The following is a 19,647-nucleotide window of genomic DNA, read 5'->3' as shown; positions in this document are numbered from 1 at the left end:
TTTTTCATTTTTTTTGTCCCCTCAATCATCTGCCAACTGTTTAAACAATTATAGGTATACTTACCGTACGCAAATTGGAGAACATGTGGTTAAAAACGTGTATCGAATACAATAAAAACACGAGATTCGGCAGGAAGTTATAATATTTAGCATGAGTAAATAACTGCTACATAAATGAAATACATTTTTAACGTTTAGTACCTGTTAGTGGACATTATTTTCACGTGTTTTCATTAATCGATTCATCCGTTGTTACTTTTCTAGCGTGACACCCATCACCTTGACCTTATCCCAATTTTATTTGGGGTCGACACGACACGAGATATTTCCTTCTTTCATTGTGTCTGCCAGAGAAAAATTAGGCCTTACAGATATAGGACAAGCATGTAGATTTTAAAAAAATTGGCTCCACAGGAGATCTGATTAGTCTTTGACAGTGTGAGCTCTAGGTCTCGTCTCGGCAACAATTTACATGAAAATGTATTTTTTTGGATATCTGACCTCCACGAATTCGTACCTGAATATCTAGTTATACCACATTCTATATAACCTTGGATTATTCGGTCATAACTAGTTTCAGATTATTTGAATTCTATGTAGGTAGGTAATTAGCTTACTTTATTTCTTTGTTGAATAGATACTTGTAGAATTGTTTTAGATTCTGTTCTGTTCCGTTGCAGCCTTTTTATCGCCTTTTTATCGGATTGAGCATTAATCACCAGGCTTGCTCAATGCGGGTTTGTGATTTCAGACTTTATAGTCCAGGTATCCTCAAGATCCTTTCCTTCACCTTTTTAACAGCCATTAGTGTCTAAGATATGCTTAGCAAGTACATACAAACTTAGAAAAGTTGCATTGGTACTTGCCTGACCTGGAATCGAACCCACACCTTCATACTCGAGAGGTTGGTTCTTTACCCACTAGGCCACCACGACTTTTTTTTTCAAAGTTTTTGATTCAAAAGATGGTTAAATTTCGATAGGTAGGTTCATAAATAGACTGAGTAGGTAGATAAATTATTAGGTATTCGTTTTTATTATGGCAATTGTTTTGCTGATATTGGTAGGTAAATAGGTAGGTAACATAAATAACAGTAAATAAAAATATGTATCAATAAATAAACAAGGGCAGATGAGGTTATTTATAGGTGATGGAAATGTTAATTAAGCGATTTGTTCCAGTCTTTTCAAATGAAAGGCTTCGGTTCTCGAACTAAGGAATCATAACTTTGTCAATAACATTGACAACGTATGAGTGTGCCCTCTATGGAAATAGAATAAAATACGAAGAGATAAATGCGTGTATCAATTTTTTTTATTTTTTTTACTAGTTTTTATGCCTTTTCCGTATTTTTAAAGGCAGTTTGGCAGCCTCTTAAAATATTAACATTTTATTCATATAAACTATCTTAATTAAATTAACATAAGTAGATAGATTTAACAAGTCTTTTTAGTATTTTCGTTGTTAAGATTGCCTAAATTCTTGACTAATTCCGTGTAAATATCTATGCCTCTTAGAAAGGTTTCTACATTTTGGTATTCATCCTTTCCGTGGAGTCTTGCGATCGTATTGGACTTGGTGGTAAAGCCAAAGGCTGGGATCCCCAGGTTGCGAAGAACGAGCATGTCGGAGGTCGCTGGGCAGACAATGGGATTGAGCTTGATACCCCTGAAATGATACGATCATGATAAGATTACATCTCGTCTAGTGATAGCGGTGACAATGACATAGACAACGGAGTTATCTACGTGTAGATATAACATTTGTTTGGAGTGAGGAACAAGCTGCGTCATTTAACGCGTTGTTGTCTATTATTAGCTTGTATTCTATGAATATGTCACAAAACAATGGACAAAGAATTGCTTTTTCTTTATTTATTAGACTATGTTTAAGCGATTCTGATATATTTTTAGAAAACTTGAAACAAAACCAGGAAAAGTCGTCAGTCGAAGTAAAAAGAGTTTTTCCTTATTATACAAATTCAACATTATCACGTAAAGGTCAACAATCTAATTAAACCATTGGCCTTTATTGGTTTTAGCTAAATTAAACCAGTTCCTGCAAATATTAGGATACTTTAGTGCCAGATTAAGCAGGTAGCACAGAATTTTAATTTAGAACTAGATGCTGGATCCGGGTAACTGGGTTGAGGAGGTCAAATAGACAGTCGCTCCTTGTAAAGCACTGGTACTCAGCTGAATCCGATTAGACTGGAAGCCGATCCCAACACAGCTGGGAAAAGGCTCGGGAAATGATGATGATGCTGGATCCGTGGCGATTACTACTCTTGCTTTACGGTCAAACCGGCACTGAATAGTTTAGAAAAGGAAATATCAGCATCTACTTTTGTAGGTAAATCATATTGTAACTTTACACTCTCTAACCTCTTCGGTTGGAACTTACAGATCATTCAGAGTATTATTCATCGTGACCCAGTAAGGGTTGGTGTCGTCAATAGCTGTTGCTGCAGATTGTTTTTCCTGTCGAATGTACGACACTTCTGTTTCGTTGCCAGCTTCTTGCATCCAGGAATATACCTGTAATTGAGGGCACATTTTTATATAGAAGGTACTACTGATGTTTCACGTCTCTTACCTAAGTGTCTCATCAATGTTGTATAAGAAAGAATCGCTCTAAAGAATTGTTTTAGGTATAAAAAGGAATCGTTGAGTATACCTAACCCAAGATACAAGGGCACCTCATCAAAACATCATTCGACAAATCACTCTGCAGTAACGTATTGGCTTCATAAGAGCAGACTAGTTAAAAAGTCGCAAAATAAATTTCACTTACCATAGATTGCATTTCATCAGCGTCAGCCTTTACGGATAGTCGCATATCGACCACAACCTTGATTGATGACGGTATAACGTTAGGTGCTAATCCACCCTGCAATTACAAAACAAAAGAGTTTCAGAGTGGCGATCACAACAGAAATCATAACGAGATCACAGGTTAAAGCTAAAGTTCAAAAACAATAGGGGAAGTAATATTCATATTCATATTTATTTGCATACCATAAAGTTATAAAGATGTTACAATAGGGTAATTAGGTACATATTATGGACCCTGTTAGGGCACAGCAAAAGAAGGCTAGAAAGTTTAATTCCAGTAGTAGATACAATAATAATATAATAGATGCAATAGTAGATTAGGAAAACACAAGTTATTCATTCGACTATCTTTTTATCGTCAAGGTATTCTTTCTTTAATAGAGAGAACATTCAGGATAGGTAAATTATAAGCATTAAAAATAAGTATGAATTCTGTATAGGTAAGAAGCAGAATATTATTTACATACGAGTGACGAGTTATAAAACAACACGATGTCAATGAACCAAACTCTGATGGTGTCATAATGATGGGTTTGAGCACGTATAGGTCAAAAAGGATATCAGATTAACCCTGCGCTTGACATTTGTCTGTACCTTAGAACATAATACTATGCCCTTATCAATCAAATGATAAATTCATCATGCTTCATATCAGATGTGTTATCGTGCCCTAGTTATATTATTCTGATATCAAAGTAGATGAATTATGCTATTAAATTCCAACTTACATAAATATAAATTGACTAGATTTTGCAACTGTATGACATTTTAATAAGCGTTATTCGATTGGCATTTTACATAATAATAACAATAGTAGGCACCCTGAATACAAATAACAAATAGGTAGATACGTTACGCTGTATGTAAATAGTTTGGTCAGGTGTGTTACCTGAACAAACTATAGACATCGCGAGTCAACGACAACCCAGCTTTGTAACCAATAATTATTAAAATAAGTTTTCGGAGTTCGTACTGGCTTTGAATGTACTTCTTCATTAGCCAGAAGAGCCTCGTTCCTTCTGGAATCCTATGTTAGCAGGGTCGCATCGTAAAAGCTCGTAGCTAGCAGTAGGCTTTTGGCCCAAAAGGTCCCTTCGAGTAGACATCTTGTGTCTACGTCTACGACATCTTGTGGAAAAGAAATTAGTGGGCTTAGATTTAAGAAAGATGATTGAAAAACTTACATCAATCATATTAATATTGACACTGGTATATTCGCCGTAATCAAAGTTATCCACTGACTTGACAATTTTCTTCTGCGTGTCTCTAAACGCCATGACCATGCTTATAAATTTATATGTCTGGAAATATATAGAATAGGATTACATATTAATCAGTCTAGCTTTCACTAAACACATATTCAAAGCTAATTCTGCTGGCTGGCATCATTTTGTTAGATGCAGATTTTATGGTACACCTGAGGAATAATGAGGATTTGCTATAAGTATTTCGGGTACCACCACTTTAGCCTACATAGGTATACTAAAAGAAGACCAACTAATTGAGCAATTGACGTTTTGTTCTAACTCACCTGTTCCATGGCAGTCCCATCGGGCATAGTGTAACCGTGCCCGCCCTGGCCGTGAATAGTAAACTCCATTTCTGGAATGCATATTGGAGAAAATGTTAATAAGGCAAAAAGCTAATAGTTTTGTTTGTTAATATCATCCTCCGAGCCTTTTTCCCAATCATGTTGGGGTCGGCTTCCAGTCTAACCGGATTCAGCTGAGTCCCAGTGCTTTACAAGAAGCGACTGCCTATCTGACCTCCTCAACCCAGTTACCCGGGCAACCCGATACTCCTTGGTTAGACTGGTGTCAGACTTACTGGCTTCTGACTACCCGTAACGACTACCAAGGATGTTCAACGACGTTGTTAATATAAGAAAGGACAAATTGGCGAATTTCATTATCTGAACAATATAGGTGAGTAAGAACATAGGAATGTATATGTATGCTTACGCCAAGGTCTTCTGTCGACATATGTAGTGATGAGAGAATCATCACTGGACGGTAATCCCTCATCTAAAGCGAATCCAACATTCATTGATTTGAACACGTCTGTCTTTATAAATGCCTTTATCCCATCGTAACCACCACTCTCTTCATCTGTTAACAAAATAATGTGAATGAAACGAGTGAAAATCTAAGCTCAATGTCTCAATCGAAGCTCAATGAAAGAAGTAAAATATAGGAAGTATCTTCTACATATTACCTAGCTGTTACTACACCTGACCTTCATTTAAAACTAAATATGCAAGCAGGTTTCCATATTTTTATTAAAACTAAATTACCATACAATGGAACTTGTTTATTTTGCTGGTATTGTTATACCTACTTAGCTATAATTTTTGTTGTCTAGGTATATGGATAAAGGATATGAAATATTACATTGGCTAGACGCGACGAACCTTCCATGGGTTCGCGCAGCCTACTATTATTACCTACCTATATATTTTTTATTTTTGATATATTTTTAACAATAAGTACCTGGCATCACGGTTAGGTGCAATGTACGCGCTAAAGTCACATTGTCTTTCCTCAATCTCCTAATGGCTTCTATCAGCTGAATGCAGACATCTTTAGTGTCCTGTGTTCCACGACCATATATATCTCCTTTTGATTCCATGTGAGCATCGAATGGTGGATATTTCCATTCTTTCTGTAATGGAAATCAATGAACTTGAACGAGCGTGATCGTCAACGTTTGCTTGATGAAGATGACGATAATCGTTGTCCTTTCGATGAACAATGTTCTGTTGTCATTCTGTTGTTTACCTACCTAACGTAGGTATCTAGACACACGGCAGTGTGTCCGCCAAGTTCGAGCAAAAAAAGCGACACACCGGCCGTGGGTTATATTACACGAACCATTTCGGGCCAAATTCGACCCCCCTGTAACTCAAAATCTATTTTATTTACGCATATCAAATTTCTAGTATCTGTTGAGACCCCCTCACTTATCTAAAATACAAAATTTCATTAATATACCTATTGCAGGTCTTGAGATATTGACGTCAGAAAATCGCTATTTTTACTATACACTCACTGACTGATTCACTTATTCACTGACTCACTCATCAAAAACCTAGACCACTTCCAATGGTCGTATTGACTTGAAATTTGGCATGGAGGTAGGTCTTTATGTCAAGGTAAAGGGAAAAATCTGAAAATGGCCAAGTGTGAGTCGGTTTCAAAATAATGAAGGTGTTTTATACCCGGTGTAATTTTTTTCCCCTAAGGAACTAAAACGAACTAAATTTATCTATATTTATATAATATATCTTCGAATGGTACAAAGGTTTGTATTTAGTCAAAGTAAAGTAAAAATCTGAAAACGGCCAAGTGTGAATCACTTTCGAAAATAACGAATGTGTAACTTTGATCCACGAACATAATATATGATAACATGTCATGTCAGTCAGTTGGTACATCTAGTCCATTTAGTTAATCTAGTTCATTTCTTTGTAAGAAATATAGTGCATATTAAAAAATCTAAAAAATAGTATAAATGAGACATTTCTTTAACTAACTTCATCATAAGAAAAAAATAAAATAAACAACCTTACAAAAATAAATGAAATCCCACCCAAAACAAAAATGTGAAAGACTGCCAAGTTCGATAATATGGGAATGCTTCGCCTATAAAAGAAGTGAGATCTGAATAAGTACCAAGTTCCATACACATACCTCAGTTAAAAATAGTTACTTTTTAATGATGATTACTTGGCAAGTTTTAATAGAAAATTAAATACTTGATTCATTGCGTTTAGTAGGTTTATAACAAGGTGTATGAAAACTTGCCAAGTAACATCATTAAAAAAGTAACTATTTTTAACTGAGGTATGTGTATGGAACTTGGTACTTATTCAGATCTCACTTCTTTTATAGGCGAAGCATTCCCATATTATCGAACTTGGCAGTCTTTCACATTTTTGTTTTGGGTGGGATAAACTCTTCAATACTAATGCTGAAAATAAGTGCAACTCACCGCATCGACTTTGACGACGTCCATATGTGAGTTGAGCATAATGCTGGGTAATGAGGGGTCACTGCCCTCGACCGTAGCTACAAATATCGGTTTCCCGGCAGGCGAGTATACGGCGTAAGGGATACCAATTTCAGTCGCCTGTTTGATCAAGAAATCCACTGCATATTCTGTAAGTAGATGATTAGGCTTTATCAGTTACCAAATGCCAGGTTAATATATGTTTTACCAAAACCACATTCAACAGTTCCGGGAAGCTTTTTTTTCGACCTGCAAAATGTATTCGTAAGGGAGAAAAACATAGTTATTACACTATTTATTTAAAGTGGGTAAGAATTTTGGTCGCACAGATATGTAGACTATGTAGTAGCTACTCCTATAATTTTTTCGTTCTTGTTTACGATGGTTTGCCTCATAACTTATTTTTGGCCAAAATGGAAAAATATCCTTTGCTATCACCGAAGGATGTTTGTAACAACCCATCTAAGTGGTAAATAAACAACATCGTGTCGTTTCAAGATCAAACTGAAAATTAAGATACAAAAACAGGTTACGACAATTTTAATTATTATGTATCACAATCTCAATGAAACACGAAAGAGTAAGTCAATGTCCCACAAAACCTCGTAGGTCTTAACTTTACTACACATAATAAAACCTTGAGGAACGGAATTCCGCATCTTATTTATAAACAAGAAAGTCTTGAGTATCATTATAAAGGCACATTTATTCTACCTATACTAATAAATATGGTTCGAGCTCTCCAGGGAGTGGATACTGTTCCCCACCCTTGGCCAGCTGAAGAGAACCATGATGGGGGACAGTTCTTAGGTCTCCCTCTTCTAGTTTGCCTTCATTGGATGTCCAGATCGGAGCCGCTAGAGTAGAGCTAAGAGTTAAGAGCTCTGTCAGTCAGTGAGTAAGTGAATATATTGTATGCACGAAGGTACCCAACCAGCTCAAAAAAATAATTGTAGGTAGGTAGGTTAGATTTGTAAACAATACCAAAGGGTCGACAAGCGTAGCAATAAAAGCTAGGTTAAAGATCACTTGTCTACAAGAGTTACGATATGATAGCAATTGTTGTTATCTTGCTATTTATGCAAATAGAAATAGACAAATTGTGCAACAGTGCAAGTAAAAAGCGATCTACTTTGGTTTATTTATATCTGTAGGTCAGTACTTCTAGGTTTTAAAACAAATTGGATATCTTTTTACAGGAAGGGAAAACTCTTGTTCTCAATAGACTTTATTCCAAAGATAACACTTATATAATTGTGGAAGTTATTCCGTCGCATCTTCAAGAAAATACTATTTTATAACTTTAAATCCAATTTAAATAAAATTTTGTACAAAGTCTAGAGCCTGAGAAAGACATGGGACCTACCTAATACTTGTTGTGTGGATGCAGTAAGTAGGTACCTGAAGGTATGTAGCCTAGATCCCTTGTGACACAGTGAAACAGCTTGTAAATACAAACCATGAATAGGATAAAAACTAGATAGGATATATAACTTTGGAGGCCAAATCGAGGCAGGTAGGTAGGCAGACATTCCCAAATAATAACCAAAATCGCAAGGCCAACGCAGAGATAGTCCGGTTATTTTAATATATCCTGTTTTTTTTTATAATCACGTAATAACGTTAATTAATACGACAGACGACAGCTATCGATGAACTAGATTGGGATGCATCGTCCTCATTTTTAGTCTAGGTCATTAGGAAATGCATTGTATTAAAAAATGTGTTTACTTACTTAAATTTTCTTCCTTGCTAGTGTCAATAGAGACATATTCTCTAAATCTCTCCACCGAAGGGTAGCTCAGATATTTGGCATATTTATTCTGCGATAATTCTTCTGCATTACTTGTGCGTGATAAACACAGGAGTCCTAATAGGATCAGCGACTTTAACATGGCTATTTATTTTAAGAATCTGGAACACAAAGAAACCATTAATTTACTTAAAACTTATGTACGATAAAGCACTTATATTTTGGAAACGTAAAATATTAAAAATACTGATGGCGCCATATAATAAAATGGGTAGGTAGGTGCCTAGATATAAAGCCATTACATACAAATATTTGCACAATTGGTTAAATTAATTAATTAATTTTAAATTAACTCACCTGCCCGCGCGAATATCAAAAATATAATGGTCGGTATGCTACTATATCCATCGGATTAAGTAGGTATGTTTTGTGGAGTTCAAACCGGTCAACCGCCACAAGGTTTAGTACCTGAATGAACAGCACTTTTCCAAAAATATAAAAGTCCGAAAATAGATGTAGTTTATGGATATTGAAATAGTTCCTGTATTAAAGTCGAGTTACTTTATTAATTTTTCCGTAAACATAATAATTGGGTCACTGAAGAGTGATCAATTAATCAATAGTCATCATTTTTTTTTTAAATCGATAACTCCATCACAATACCGGCACTCACTAGTTATAAATAGAATCGGTACCTATAATTATGAAATTCTGTGAGACTCAAAACTTGCGCTTCGTAAGACATCCGCTGAAACACTGATTGGAATTGTAAGAACAACGCTCGCCTTACAAGAATGAAGTAGGTGTTTGTACCTATCTAGCTCTTCAGATCTTGTTACGAATGCAGTAGTATATAGGTACCTAGTTACCTAATTCTGATAGGTAGGTACTCCATTAGATAAACAATCTTGATGTGACCTTTAAGTACTATTTCGAAACTCTAAAGATGAAAATAAACGTAAATAATATGCTTAATAATTACAGTGTACAAAAGTGTACAGACTACAGACCTACGTTTTAATTTCGGTAAGTACCTAATAGGGAATGCAATCCCGACTCGAGATTGCAAATTCGGGATCCCGCGGGATTAGAAATATCAATCCCGCGGGATCCCGGAATTTTCGAGATCCCGTCTAATTTAAAAAAAAAAATTGAATTCAGATGACTGAAAAAGCTAATAACTGCTTGTTTGTGATAGTGAGGTTAATTAAAAGAACATATTACTGGAAAGAAAATAAAAACCTTTATTCTTTAATCTTACCAACTAAATAATAATCAGGTTGTAAGGAAATTAACGTAGGTAAATTAGGTAATCAAAACAATAAGCTTATTTCAAGGGAATTAGGAAAAAGAGCGATTTTGAAAATGACTCCTTAAAAAACAAAGGGTATTAATAGTTTCATCAGCTAAACGGCATCTAATGTCCGTTGCAATGTACTCAACGCTGGTTGGCAACAGCGTGGCGAAGCAATTATATGCAAACTGCAAAAATCGCCCCTTTGTTCCTCCACACTCAAACAAATCCATTTCTTTTTTAATGGTAGATTCTAATTTGTCCAAGCTCGTGGACGTGTGTTGCGTCGCTGACCACTGCCTCCCAATCCCGTCAATCTCGAACGGGATCTCGTCATATAATGCGTCGGGATTGATCCCGAAAAATTACACGAGATCTCGCGAGATCGGGATCCCGCGGGATCGGGATTGCATTCCCTAGTACCTAATAAGTTCTTGTATCAACTCAAATTGTTATGGTTATTTTTAATTCCCATTGCTAACTGATGGCAGGCACAGTTCCTGGGGTCATGGTGGGGTCGTGCCCAGGTACTCGAAAACAATAGTAAGTTGATACCCAAACTTTTATTACCATATACTCAAAACTTAGATTAAGATATTTACAGTAAATTGGAAACCAAATGAGGCACCCCCGGGTGTGTAGACGTTGACCATTATGTGTTTACTTTAAAGTGCACTGGCTCAGGGCCTCTAGTTAGGAAAAGACAACCCTAGTCATCTTCTTGGCGAGTCGATGGCAATCATCAATCTTATATCTTGGAGGCCCAGTATTTCGCCACGCATACGACTCTATTAGTGGCGCCAAGTCTATGGCCAAGTTATGATAAGATGATAAGTCTTTCGCTGTGCAGGTGTTCGCAGCACAGAATTGAAAGTGCCACATTAAGCTACATTCAACAAAAAAAAAAGAACCCTAGGTCTAACCCTAGGTAACTGGGTTAGTTCTTAAGTAGGAGTACCTACTTATATATTACGGCATATTATTATCAGTAGTACCTACCTAACAAACCTAAGAATAGAATTAATTACTAAACAGTTTGGCCGATCTAAAACTATGTGCATATCTTCAGACAATTAGGAACATCGTACTGTAAAGGAGGTACCTACCTACTATTTAAGTAGGTAATCACAACCTTGATCTGTAATTACCTAAATACTTTTTAACGTACTTACCTAGAAGACATAGTAAATAGCTAGGTAGGTGCATACATAATGCTTATTTCAAGGATAACTTAAGATATTAAAGAAGAATTAAATTAATGAATAAATAAATGAAAACAAAAAATAATTAAAGGAGATTAGAATTTTTGTTTACCTACAACAAAAAGAGCAATTGGAGCTATGGTAAGTATCGTTTTTTTTAGTGAATATATAAATCAGGAAATGAAAATTATAGAAGGTAGGTAGGTACACTCATTAGGTACCAAAAGTGCATTACCGAAAGCAAACCATTACCAAAAGCTCTATGACTACCTTTATGTATACTGCTAGAAGCATGACACCGGCATTATTTCTATACTAAAATGATACTTCCCATTGCTCTTGTCCCAGGAAGAGCTCGTGGAGGTGTCTAAGCCGGACCAATCGATCACAAGGATAAGTATTGCGTGGTGTGTCAGTCCGTGCATTGGTGACCATCTTGTCTTAACGATTACTTCCACATTTCGGAAGCCACGATAAACTGGTGCGTTAATGAAACATCTTTGGCAGTTTTTACGGGTAGTCAGAAGCCAGTAAGTCGGACAACCAGTCTTACCAAGGGTAGTTAGGAAAAGGCTAGACAGAATATGATGCTCTTGTTTCCGAAATCCATTACCCACGTGCGTCCTTTGATCTCGGGTGTTGCCACAAAAGATAAGGCTTTATTGGGGTCGCTAGAACGATACCCAGACAAATCGAGATTAGGACATGTTATTCGCAAGTGTATTTCTATACAAATACTTTACAAGACTAAGTACCTACCTACCATTTAAACCACCATGCTTATTTTTTTCGATTGTGATCATAAAACATTTTCTTGATACACATCACAGGTTTGTTGCTGACAGTTGCGCTTCATACATGCCAACAGGCCCACTACAGGCCATGCACGTTCGTTTTTTTACTCATACCACATATGCCGGCATGGCACGGCAGGATGTGCAGTGGCATTCCGCGGCATGCAGTGGTATCCCACGGCGTGCAGTGGCATGCCGTGTGTGTCCCACACGTCTCGCGGCATCCCGTGGAATGAAAAAGCAAGACACGTCATGCCATCGCATCCTTCGGCATGTCGCGGAATCGTAAACGTAACATAGATTCAGGAGCCCGATTCTCCTAATTTTTACTTGCGCGACATACGATTCACGTTCGACTGAGATCCAACCCCGACTCAATTACGATTGAAGCGTATGTGCCATTCCGCAACTTTTTCTTCGAAATAAACGTTTTTATCCTTTTTTGGTATTCTATAACGAATCATTTTGTCTGCAAATGATTTACGATTGCAATTGTAGAGCAAACTAACGTATAGACCAAAATCACCAAAATAGCAGACCAATCGCAAACCAATCGAATGTCGTTGGAATACGATTGGTCTTATATTAGTAGCAGAATGCCCGATATGGTTAAAACTGCTATTGCGATCATATTGCGATTCGATTTCTATTCCATTTTGACATTATCAACTTAGGAGAATCGGGCCCCTGGTCATAGAAATCTGTAAGTCAGGATTTTGTCTCTTCATAGAGAGCAGAGGAAAAAAAAATGAAACTTCATTAAAAACATTATTATAGCCTATATTAACATTATTTTGCTCCCATGAAATCAATCTTTAACAGTACTATCATTTTGTTTCTCATTTACGTCGTCACCGAATTCTTCAAGCGACATTATGTTCGCTTGCCCTTCCGGCGGCAAATCTTTGTACCCTTCGACCTCGTCAATGGCGGAGAACACTGCTTTCTTTTCAATTTTCGATAGTATTTTCTTGTCGTGAAATGAGTGATTGTGTAGATTTGCCCTGTTGATAAAAAAGGAACAAAATATATTTAGCGTAAAGTAAAACACAGAATATGAGGTTGGGTGTAGTGTAAATGCTATTCACAGAAGTTAAATTCAATATTTCCATGGCATTTTTTGAACATGGCTCTTAACTAACAATGAAAGTTGGTAAAAATAATAATTATGGTCACCAGCGCCGGCATCGTTACATCTTAGCCATTTCAATTGTCTGGTACATCATAACATGTTCGAAATTAGAGATCATCAAGACTTTGCTTGATTGCTAAACTGTCAAATCATTGAAAATTTTTGTTACGAGTCAAGAAAAATTATTTAACAGCATATAGAAAACTTACCTATTAAGAACAACATTGCCTTTAGTGACTAAAAATGCTGAACATTTATTGTTTCTGTAGTCAACACATCGCCATCGTCTCATGCCTGACCGCGATGTGGTGGAGTGCAGGTTGTAAATGTACCTGTTCAATATTACTTGTAGAGAGCCCCGTATTGATACTGTAAACTGTAGGTTCGATGAGGCTGCTGTCAACAAAAAGGGTTTTTATTATTCGATTTGAATTTTTAGTACAGAAAAACGTAATACAAAGACTATAAAACTTCATAAATAAATTAATCAAAAACATTTGTAATAACATTTATTGTTTTTTTGAACTTGACCCACTGACATAGTTTCTTTTTTGACATACATCTTTTTGTAAACTTGCATTTCTACTTTTTCTGCACATCAAGTGTATCAAAAATACTTACATTGCAAAACTAACTTATTGAAAGATGTATCCATTCTACATAATACATACATATATTAAAGAGAAATCATTTGCTTGTTTGTAAACCACAAGGGCTCCGAAACTACTGAACCAATTTGAAACATTCTTTCAGTGTTAGAAAGCTACACTATCCCAGATTAACAAAGGGTACATTTTGAACGGATACAAGAGATTCCTCTGGGTCGCGGGTGAACACGGGTGAAACGGCGAGAAAACAGCTAGTCAGAAATATTTTGCATCAAGAGTGAAATGAATAAGGTATTGTCCAAGAAGAGCCTGAATAAACAAGCCATAATTCAGGAATTGCTATCAACACAATCAACACCCAGCCTAATACAATGGCCAGAAGAAAAACAACCTTAGAATTCCTACGATTATGTCGCATTACATAGCTATGTCGCCGTTACGCTTATTCAGTATTGTTATTATCTACCAGCTGTTTTCAGTCACGTCTAATAGACTAAGTAGGTCCACAACAGTGAAAGGATTTTTCAAATCGGTTCAGTAGCTTCAGAGCCTATAAGTACAAAGTAACAAAAAAGGTTTCCTCTTTATGACATTAGTAGTATAGAAATAACCAATACTCATGAGTTAGATCTAGATAGGCTGTCATTTACAATCTTGGGCAGTCGTTATAGGTAGTCAGAAGCCAGTAAGCCAGGGATATTGGGTTGCCCGGGTAACTGGGTTGAGGAGGTCAGATAGGCATAGTCGCTCCTTATACTGGTACTCAGCTGAATCTGGTTAGACTGAAAGCAGTCCCAACATTGGGAAAATTAAACTGATGATTGACTTATGAGCTAAATCGGAAAAGTATATCTTACATTTTTCTTTTACATCTTGAGAGATTTCCTTGTCCTTAGGGTCATTCATTTTGAAGTCTATATCGTCATCATCGTGTGGGCCGGAGTCATCCATTAGGTTTTCGTAGTGGTGGTCATCTTGCGGCGTCCCGACTGGCGTGCTTAATGGTGTGTGTACGGAAGTCACTGAAGCTATAGATGGCCTGTTTGGAAAAAGTTACAAGTTTTGCTTGATATTTTCAAACAACTTCTAAGAGAAAACTCTTAACATTTGTCTGAGTATATTACATAACTACAATATTATGTTACTGACGAGTGAAATGCTTAAAAAACTTTTTTTATTGAATTTATAGTCTACTTACATTGATGGGTCCTTTTTGATGAAAATCTTTCTTGCAGATGATGGTAAACTAATCTGGAAAATAAAAATTACATAATAAAGTACAGTAGAAGGCTGGTCCTAAGCTACTTCCTGTAAAAATTAAATTGTAAATTTTAATATTTGTCCAAGTGAGCATTATTGTAGAACTGTGTTTGTTAAACTTTATGAAATTCATTCCAGTGTGAGAGGTCATTTCTCTTTAATGCCTGTGTCCAATTATCTGAATTTTCAATTGTCTGAATCAACCAAATGACCAATTAATACAAAGGCATGTTGCTTTTGTATAAAATAAATATACAACAAATACACAATTTAACATGTTATTTAAAAATACAAAATTACATTATATTTCAAATATGAAAATGGTTTTTCATTGAATACCTGTGCTTGCTTGAACTTGTCCGAAGGCGATGCGGTTAATCTCTTAGAACTACTGACACTGTTCACATCACTGTTGTCTAAAAGTGATGTGTTTCCAGATAATTTAATAGGCAAGCTCTCTGCAGTACTCTGAAATTCACAAAATAAAATATTATCAAGTAACTTCTTGAAGGGAAAGTATCCTTAGGCAGTGCAAGAAAACTTTCTTCTATCAGAAGAATGGTATAAACAAGAGAACTTAAAATCTACAAATACACACAATTATGAGTGATACATAATTCATACAATGAAAATTATTATCTAAACCTTTACAATTACAATGTTTGTTTTTACTACAAACTAGCCAAAGATCTTTCAATTATTTACATAACATATATCTCACTAACAATACATGGCTAAGTATGTAACGTAACACCTGTTTTTGTGCACCTTATCATCAGTGGTCTAGTGTGCAATACTTACGATATTTTCCAGTCCTCTGATGTGCAGTGATTTAGCAGTTTCAGCAAAGGATGAAAGGCATTCAGCTGGGACTACAACTTCTCCTGTGTAAATATATTCTAGTAGCAGACATAGTGTGCGATGTGTAACATTCTGTAATAATATAATTGACTTTGATTTACAACATTGTTTTAAGGTAAAAATATTCTTATACTCTGAACAACTAAAGAAGTGTAGAACATGCATTTACCCATCTCATCACACAAAAGACTAGTCCAAATAATTATTTAGTTATGCACTTACATTCAGAAATATAACAGGATGCTGACATGGTGCTGACGTTATAAGATCCTTCAAATATGGACTAGCCAGTGCCACCAATACTTGGTGAACTTTGACAAGGTGCCCGTCAGCGGCTAAAGTCATATCAACAAACTCTCCATTCTGAAACATAAACACATGAAATAAATCTCTAAACAACGTTACAAATTGTTGCCTGAATCATGCAGGATGCATCATAATCTGTAGGGACTTACCAGAAACTGTAAGTACCTCTATTGTTTTGTAAATAATCCGATCATGACACAATTATTATTTTTTATCTCAATAAAACTGGCGATTGCATTATGAATATAGATCTATCCACATTACCTGTTGCAAAGCGCTAAATCCACTGCAAATGCTAGACTTGTACGAATCCCATGACAGGGAAAACTGAGACTGTACCATTTTAGTTACACAACAAGAAAACAACAACACTTATTTATTTATAATAATTAACATGCAAATAAAATATACGCCGGTTTAGACTATCAATTATATTAAAAACAAACACATTCACGAAAACTCGCGTTCTCTCAAACAAATCCATAGATAACTAACATTTCTTAATTTGTCAAAAATGTCAAATCCAATCCAAATACCATAGACTATAAAATTATTGGAAGTGTGGGGCACTGCATCTACTCGAAAGGGCCCGGCCAAACCTGCGCGACCAAAGCGACTGCGAAGCAGGAGCATCTGCCGCGCGGCGGACGGTGCCCATATTTTTTATATAGCGTTTTGCACACTTACGCGACCACATCGCGGAACGGCCCCGTCGGCAGAACGGGTGCATCCCGCATGCACGCGTTTAATGGTCAGACGTATGCAACTACGTACGTGCGAGAAAGCTATTTTCCTTATTATTGTCTATCCCAATTATTCGCGTTTGCAGCCAGGGCCAAAATAGCCCAAGAAGCCGTCACTATGTGCCAAGTGTGGTGCACACAGGCCCCAGGGAAATAGGAGCGATCGCCGCGCCTCTACCGCTTCCTGACCTTTGAACTGTTTTTAACACCATCTATTCTTTCAGTACAGGCAGCGAGCACTTATTTTATTGCGTGGCTTGCAGAAAGATGCGCGGATATGGCACAAGAAAACTAGTCAAGGTTCCATCCTAGTTCTCAGTGGAGGTAGTCAGGATTTCAATTACAGATTGCCAAATTACTATATATAGCAAACTAACTTCTGTCCGAGATGACTAGTTACTAGTAATTCGAAATAAGTAGCCATTTTGAGGGCGATTCAGCATATAAATTAAATCAATAACTTAAGGATAGTACATATAAACTGCAGTAATTTTTTGTGATATTTTAATAATGCTTTTTCACAATATACTTATTACAAAGTGGAAGCAGTATTCCATAAGGATAATTCACGTTTCTTGCTTCTGGCTGCCTTTGGAGCTTTTTGTTTGTCTGACTTTACTTTTTCTTCAGCTTGGGTTATTGAAGTAAATACAGATTTAGATTTAAATTTCCTCATTATTTTTGTGTCGTGGCAGGCGTGGCTGTGAGCTTCTGACCTGGAAACAATAAATACCTATTTGTAATAATTTGTAACGTTGAAGTATTATGTAAGCACTCTGGGGGTGTTTGTTTCGCTTATTTTGCATGGTATGAGGTGTGGGGCAATCTAGCTAGATGATGATTACGTTGCGGGTAGTTATTTATTTTTTCTAAACTTGAAAACGAAACGCATTTTCGGGGATTCCCGCATTCGCTTTAGAATCGATTAGGGGACTTCTGCGCGTTATGTATATGTATAGAGTATTCTTTCAAAGATTTTACCTATTTACAATAACATCATTATCTGTATCAATATAGGCTGGACAATGCATTCTTCGATAATCTACACATCGCCACCGGCGCTTCCGACCTCCACATGAGTGATGATGGCAGTAATACATGAAACGATTCAGCAATAGCTGTAAAGACCCACGGTTAGACACTGTGTAATGTTGAGTTCTGTCTGTAACAAAAATAATATCCATTACATAAGTCTATCATCATGTGTTACTTACACTACTTGTAACTCAAGAATGGCTGAAATGTTTAAGATGAAAATTAGAGGGTAGATAACTCAGACTCGGAGAAGGACAGAGGATAGTTTTATCACCATCCAGAGTACAATGCAACTACACCTGGTTTGGGAATTCGGAAATGATTTATAAAGTGAGTTGTTAGCAGTTGTTAGGAATATTTATTCAAATTCATACCTCTACTTCCTATGCTAGGTGCAACAGTTTTAACACTAGGCGGTTTTGTGGTTGCATTTTCTTCAGTACTTATTGTGAACCTTACTCCTTGTTCAATTGGGTCAGTAGTGTTTTTATTTTGATGTTCTTCTCTATTTTCAAGTGAGTCATTATGATTATCAAAATCTACATCTATGACATCAAGTGAAATAGTAGGACATGTACCGCCTTGATCATTGGAAGTTTTATCTTCTATTGTTTTTGTAGTAGGTAAAGGTTGATAATTTAGTACTTCTATACTATCTAGCGGAATTAAGGGCATTGTAACAGGCTGCGTCTTTTCTTGAACAGTATTTTTTTCAACTGGTATAACTTCTACATTAAAGTTTTCGCTGTTTATTGTTATATGTGCTGCAAAATTATTGTCCGCTGGTTCCGGAGGTTCTGCTGGTCTGAAAATATAAGCAGTATGCTTAGAATTTGTAATAAATACTGTGTACATTTTATAAAACATGGCATACCTTTCTTCAACTACTGAGGTTGCTTGAGCTGCAGCTGATTCGGAACATACTTTCTAAAAGTAGAACATAATGTTAATCATCATTTAGTCAACTACTATTCCATGTTAAGTTATATTGTAAAATATGCACCTTTGGCAAAACTAAATTTTCCACGCCATTTATGCATAAAGCTTTGCAGACATCAATAAATGCTGATATCAAATCCGTAGGTATGTTCACTTCCCCTGTATACATATATTCCAATACAAAACTTAGCATCTGTTGACTGACATTCTGAAAGTAAAAGGAAACAGGTTCAGTTGCGATATTATAGAAGGACACAATGTTATTTTTTTTTGTAAAAACAAGTAGTTATCGGAACCTTTATGAGTCTTACATTGAAGAATACAACTGGGTGTTGACACTGAGCTGACTGTATCATAGCTTTAAGATATGGACTAGCAAGTGCTACAATATTTTGATGTACTTTTACGAGATGGCCATCAGCAGCTAACGTCATATCAACGAATTCACCATCCTGAAATTTAAATTAATATAATTTTATTCTTGAAACATACCTTTAGTATTTTTCCATAAGCATAAAACAGCCTTTAATTAGGTACTGAATATATATATATGTAGTCTCTTAATTGTACATACCTGTTGTAAACGGGAAAGTCCTTTGGAAATCGAGTTTTTATAAGACATCCAACTTACACAGAATTGTGCGGTGGACATAGTGAAAATAACGAAAATAATCTTGATATGAATGTTTCAGCAATAAGAAGCCGTATTCTAACTCCTCCTTTATCTTTAGGGAATAGCGAGGAGACTCTTTATTTAAATTTCGTTTTACAAGATAATGTTTTATTTGTGGGTTTATTTATCATAATCTCGTGTATTGTATTGTTGATGTTCTGTTTGTTGACTGTTGTTGTGGTGTTATGTTGTCATTCACTGTCTC

The 19,647-nt window shown here is 36.1% G+C and overlaps 3 protein-coding genes across 5 annotated transcripts; all 3 read right to left on the bottom strand.

Annotated features, from left to right (window-relative positions):
• Positions 1-1,292: 1,292 nt before the first annotated feature.
• On the bottom strand, positions 1,293-9,361 carry LOC110370673 (aminoacylase-1). The gene is made up of 10 exons (XM_064037575.1): positions 8,953-9,361; positions 8,578-8,756; positions 6,825-6,991; positions 5,324-5,495; positions 4,796-4,942; positions 4,366-4,436; positions 4,019-4,135; positions 2,794-2,889; positions 2,404-2,537; positions 1,293-1,668 (listed from the first exon to the last, which is right to left on the bottom strand). The coding sequence occupies exons 2-10, from the start codon at positions 8,735-8,737 to the stop codon at positions 1,437-1,439; spliced, it is 1,296 nt and encodes a 431-aa protein (XP_063893645.1). The 5' UTR covers positions 8,738-8,756; positions 8,953-9,361; the 3' UTR covers positions 1,293-1,436.
• Positions 9,362-12,648: 3,287 nt separating this feature from the next.
• On the bottom strand, positions 12,649-16,558 carry LOC135117716 (transcription activator GAGA-like). 3 transcript variants are annotated; one of them, XM_064037577.1, is made up of 8 exons: positions 16,317-16,558; positions 15,969-16,109; positions 15,687-15,818; positions 15,225-15,353; positions 14,824-14,876; positions 14,483-14,664; positions 13,227-13,410; positions 12,649-12,889 (listed from the first exon to the last, which is right to left on the bottom strand). In XM_064037577.1, exons 1-8 carry the CDS (start codon positions 16,392-16,394, stop codon positions 12,694-12,696), a joined length of 1,095 nt encoding a protein of 364 aa, XP_063893647.1. In that variant the 5' UTR covers positions 16,395-16,558; the 3' UTR covers positions 12,649-12,693. The 3 variants fall into 3 exon arrangements, with proteins under 3 accessions (XP_063893647.1, XP_063893646.1, XP_063893648.1); XM_064037576.1 differs by having other exon boundaries at positions 13,227-13,413; positions 16,317-16,555; XM_064037578.1 differs by having other exon boundaries at positions 13,227-13,413; positions 16,202-16,339.
• A 718-nt stretch (positions 16,559-17,276) lies between these two features.
• LOC110370686 (modifier of mdg4) lies at positions 17,277-19,613 on the bottom strand. Its single transcript, XM_021326586.3, has 7 exons — positions 19,344-19,613; positions 19,081-19,221; positions 18,834-18,977; positions 18,705-18,757; positions 18,205-18,635; positions 17,777-17,957; positions 17,277-17,511 (listed from the first exon to the last, which is right to left on the bottom strand). Exons 1-7 carry the CDS (start codon positions 19,419-19,421, stop codon positions 17,328-17,330), a joined length of 1,212 nt encoding a protein of 403 aa, XP_021182261.3. The 5' UTR covers positions 19,422-19,613; the 3' UTR covers positions 17,277-17,327.
• Between the last annotated feature and the right edge of the window lie 34 nt (positions 19,614-19,647).

Source organism: Helicoverpa armigera, chromosome 13 (assembly GCF_030705265.1).
Source record: "Helicoverpa armigera isolate CAAS_96S chromosome 13, ASM3070526v1, whole genome shotgun sequence".
Taxonomy (NCBI): domain Eukaryota; kingdom Metazoa; phylum Arthropoda; class Insecta; order Lepidoptera; family Noctuidae; genus Helicoverpa; species Helicoverpa armigera.
Note: the sequence above shows the minus strand (reverse complement) of the source record. Positions and strands in the feature narration are given on the sequence as shown.

What these genes read in the sequence shown, in the direction of transcription:
- LOC135117716 (XM_064037576.1), bottom strand. Translation starts at nt 16,394, where the DNA reads ATGGTACAGTCTCAGTTTTCCCTGTCATGGGATTCGTACAAGTCTAGC. An exon ending in ATCCTGTTATATTTCTGAAT is followed by an intron (nt 15,819 to 15,968) that starts GTAAGTGCATAA and finishes ATATTATTACAG; the next exon opens with AATGTTACACATCGCACACT. An exon ending in GGCAATGTTGTTCTTAATAG is followed by an intron (nt 12,890 to 13,226) that starts GTAAGTTTTCTA and finishes TTTTATCAACAG; the next exon opens with GGCAAATCTACACAATCACT.
- LOC110370673 (XM_064037575.1), bottom strand. Translation starts at nt 8,737, where the DNA reads ATGTTAAAGTCGCTGATCCTATTAGGACTCCTGTGTTTATCACGCACA. An exon ending in ACGTCGTCAAAGTCGATGCG is followed by an intron (nt 5,496 to 6,824) that starts GTGAGTTGCACT and finishes TTTCCATTACAG; the next exon opens with AAAGAATGGAAATATCCACC. An exon ending in TCAATATTAATATGATTGAT is followed by an intron (nt 2,890 to 4,018) that starts GTAAGTTTTTCA and finishes TTGTAATTGCAG; the next exon opens with GGTGGATTAGCACCTAACGT.
- LOC110370686 (XM_021326586.3), bottom strand. Translation starts at nt 19,421, where the DNA reads ATGTCCACCGCACAATTCTGTGTAAGTTGGATGTCTTATAAAAACTCG. An exon ending in GACTTTCCCGTTTACAACAG is followed by an intron (nt 19,222 to 19,343) that starts GTATGTACAATT and finishes TTTAAATTTCAG; the next exon opens with GATGGTGAATTCGTTGATAT. An exon ending in AATGATGTTATTGTAAATAG is followed by an intron (nt 17,512 to 17,776) that starts GTAAAATCTTTG and finishes TATTGTTTCCAG; the next exon opens with GTCAGAAGCTCACAGCCACG.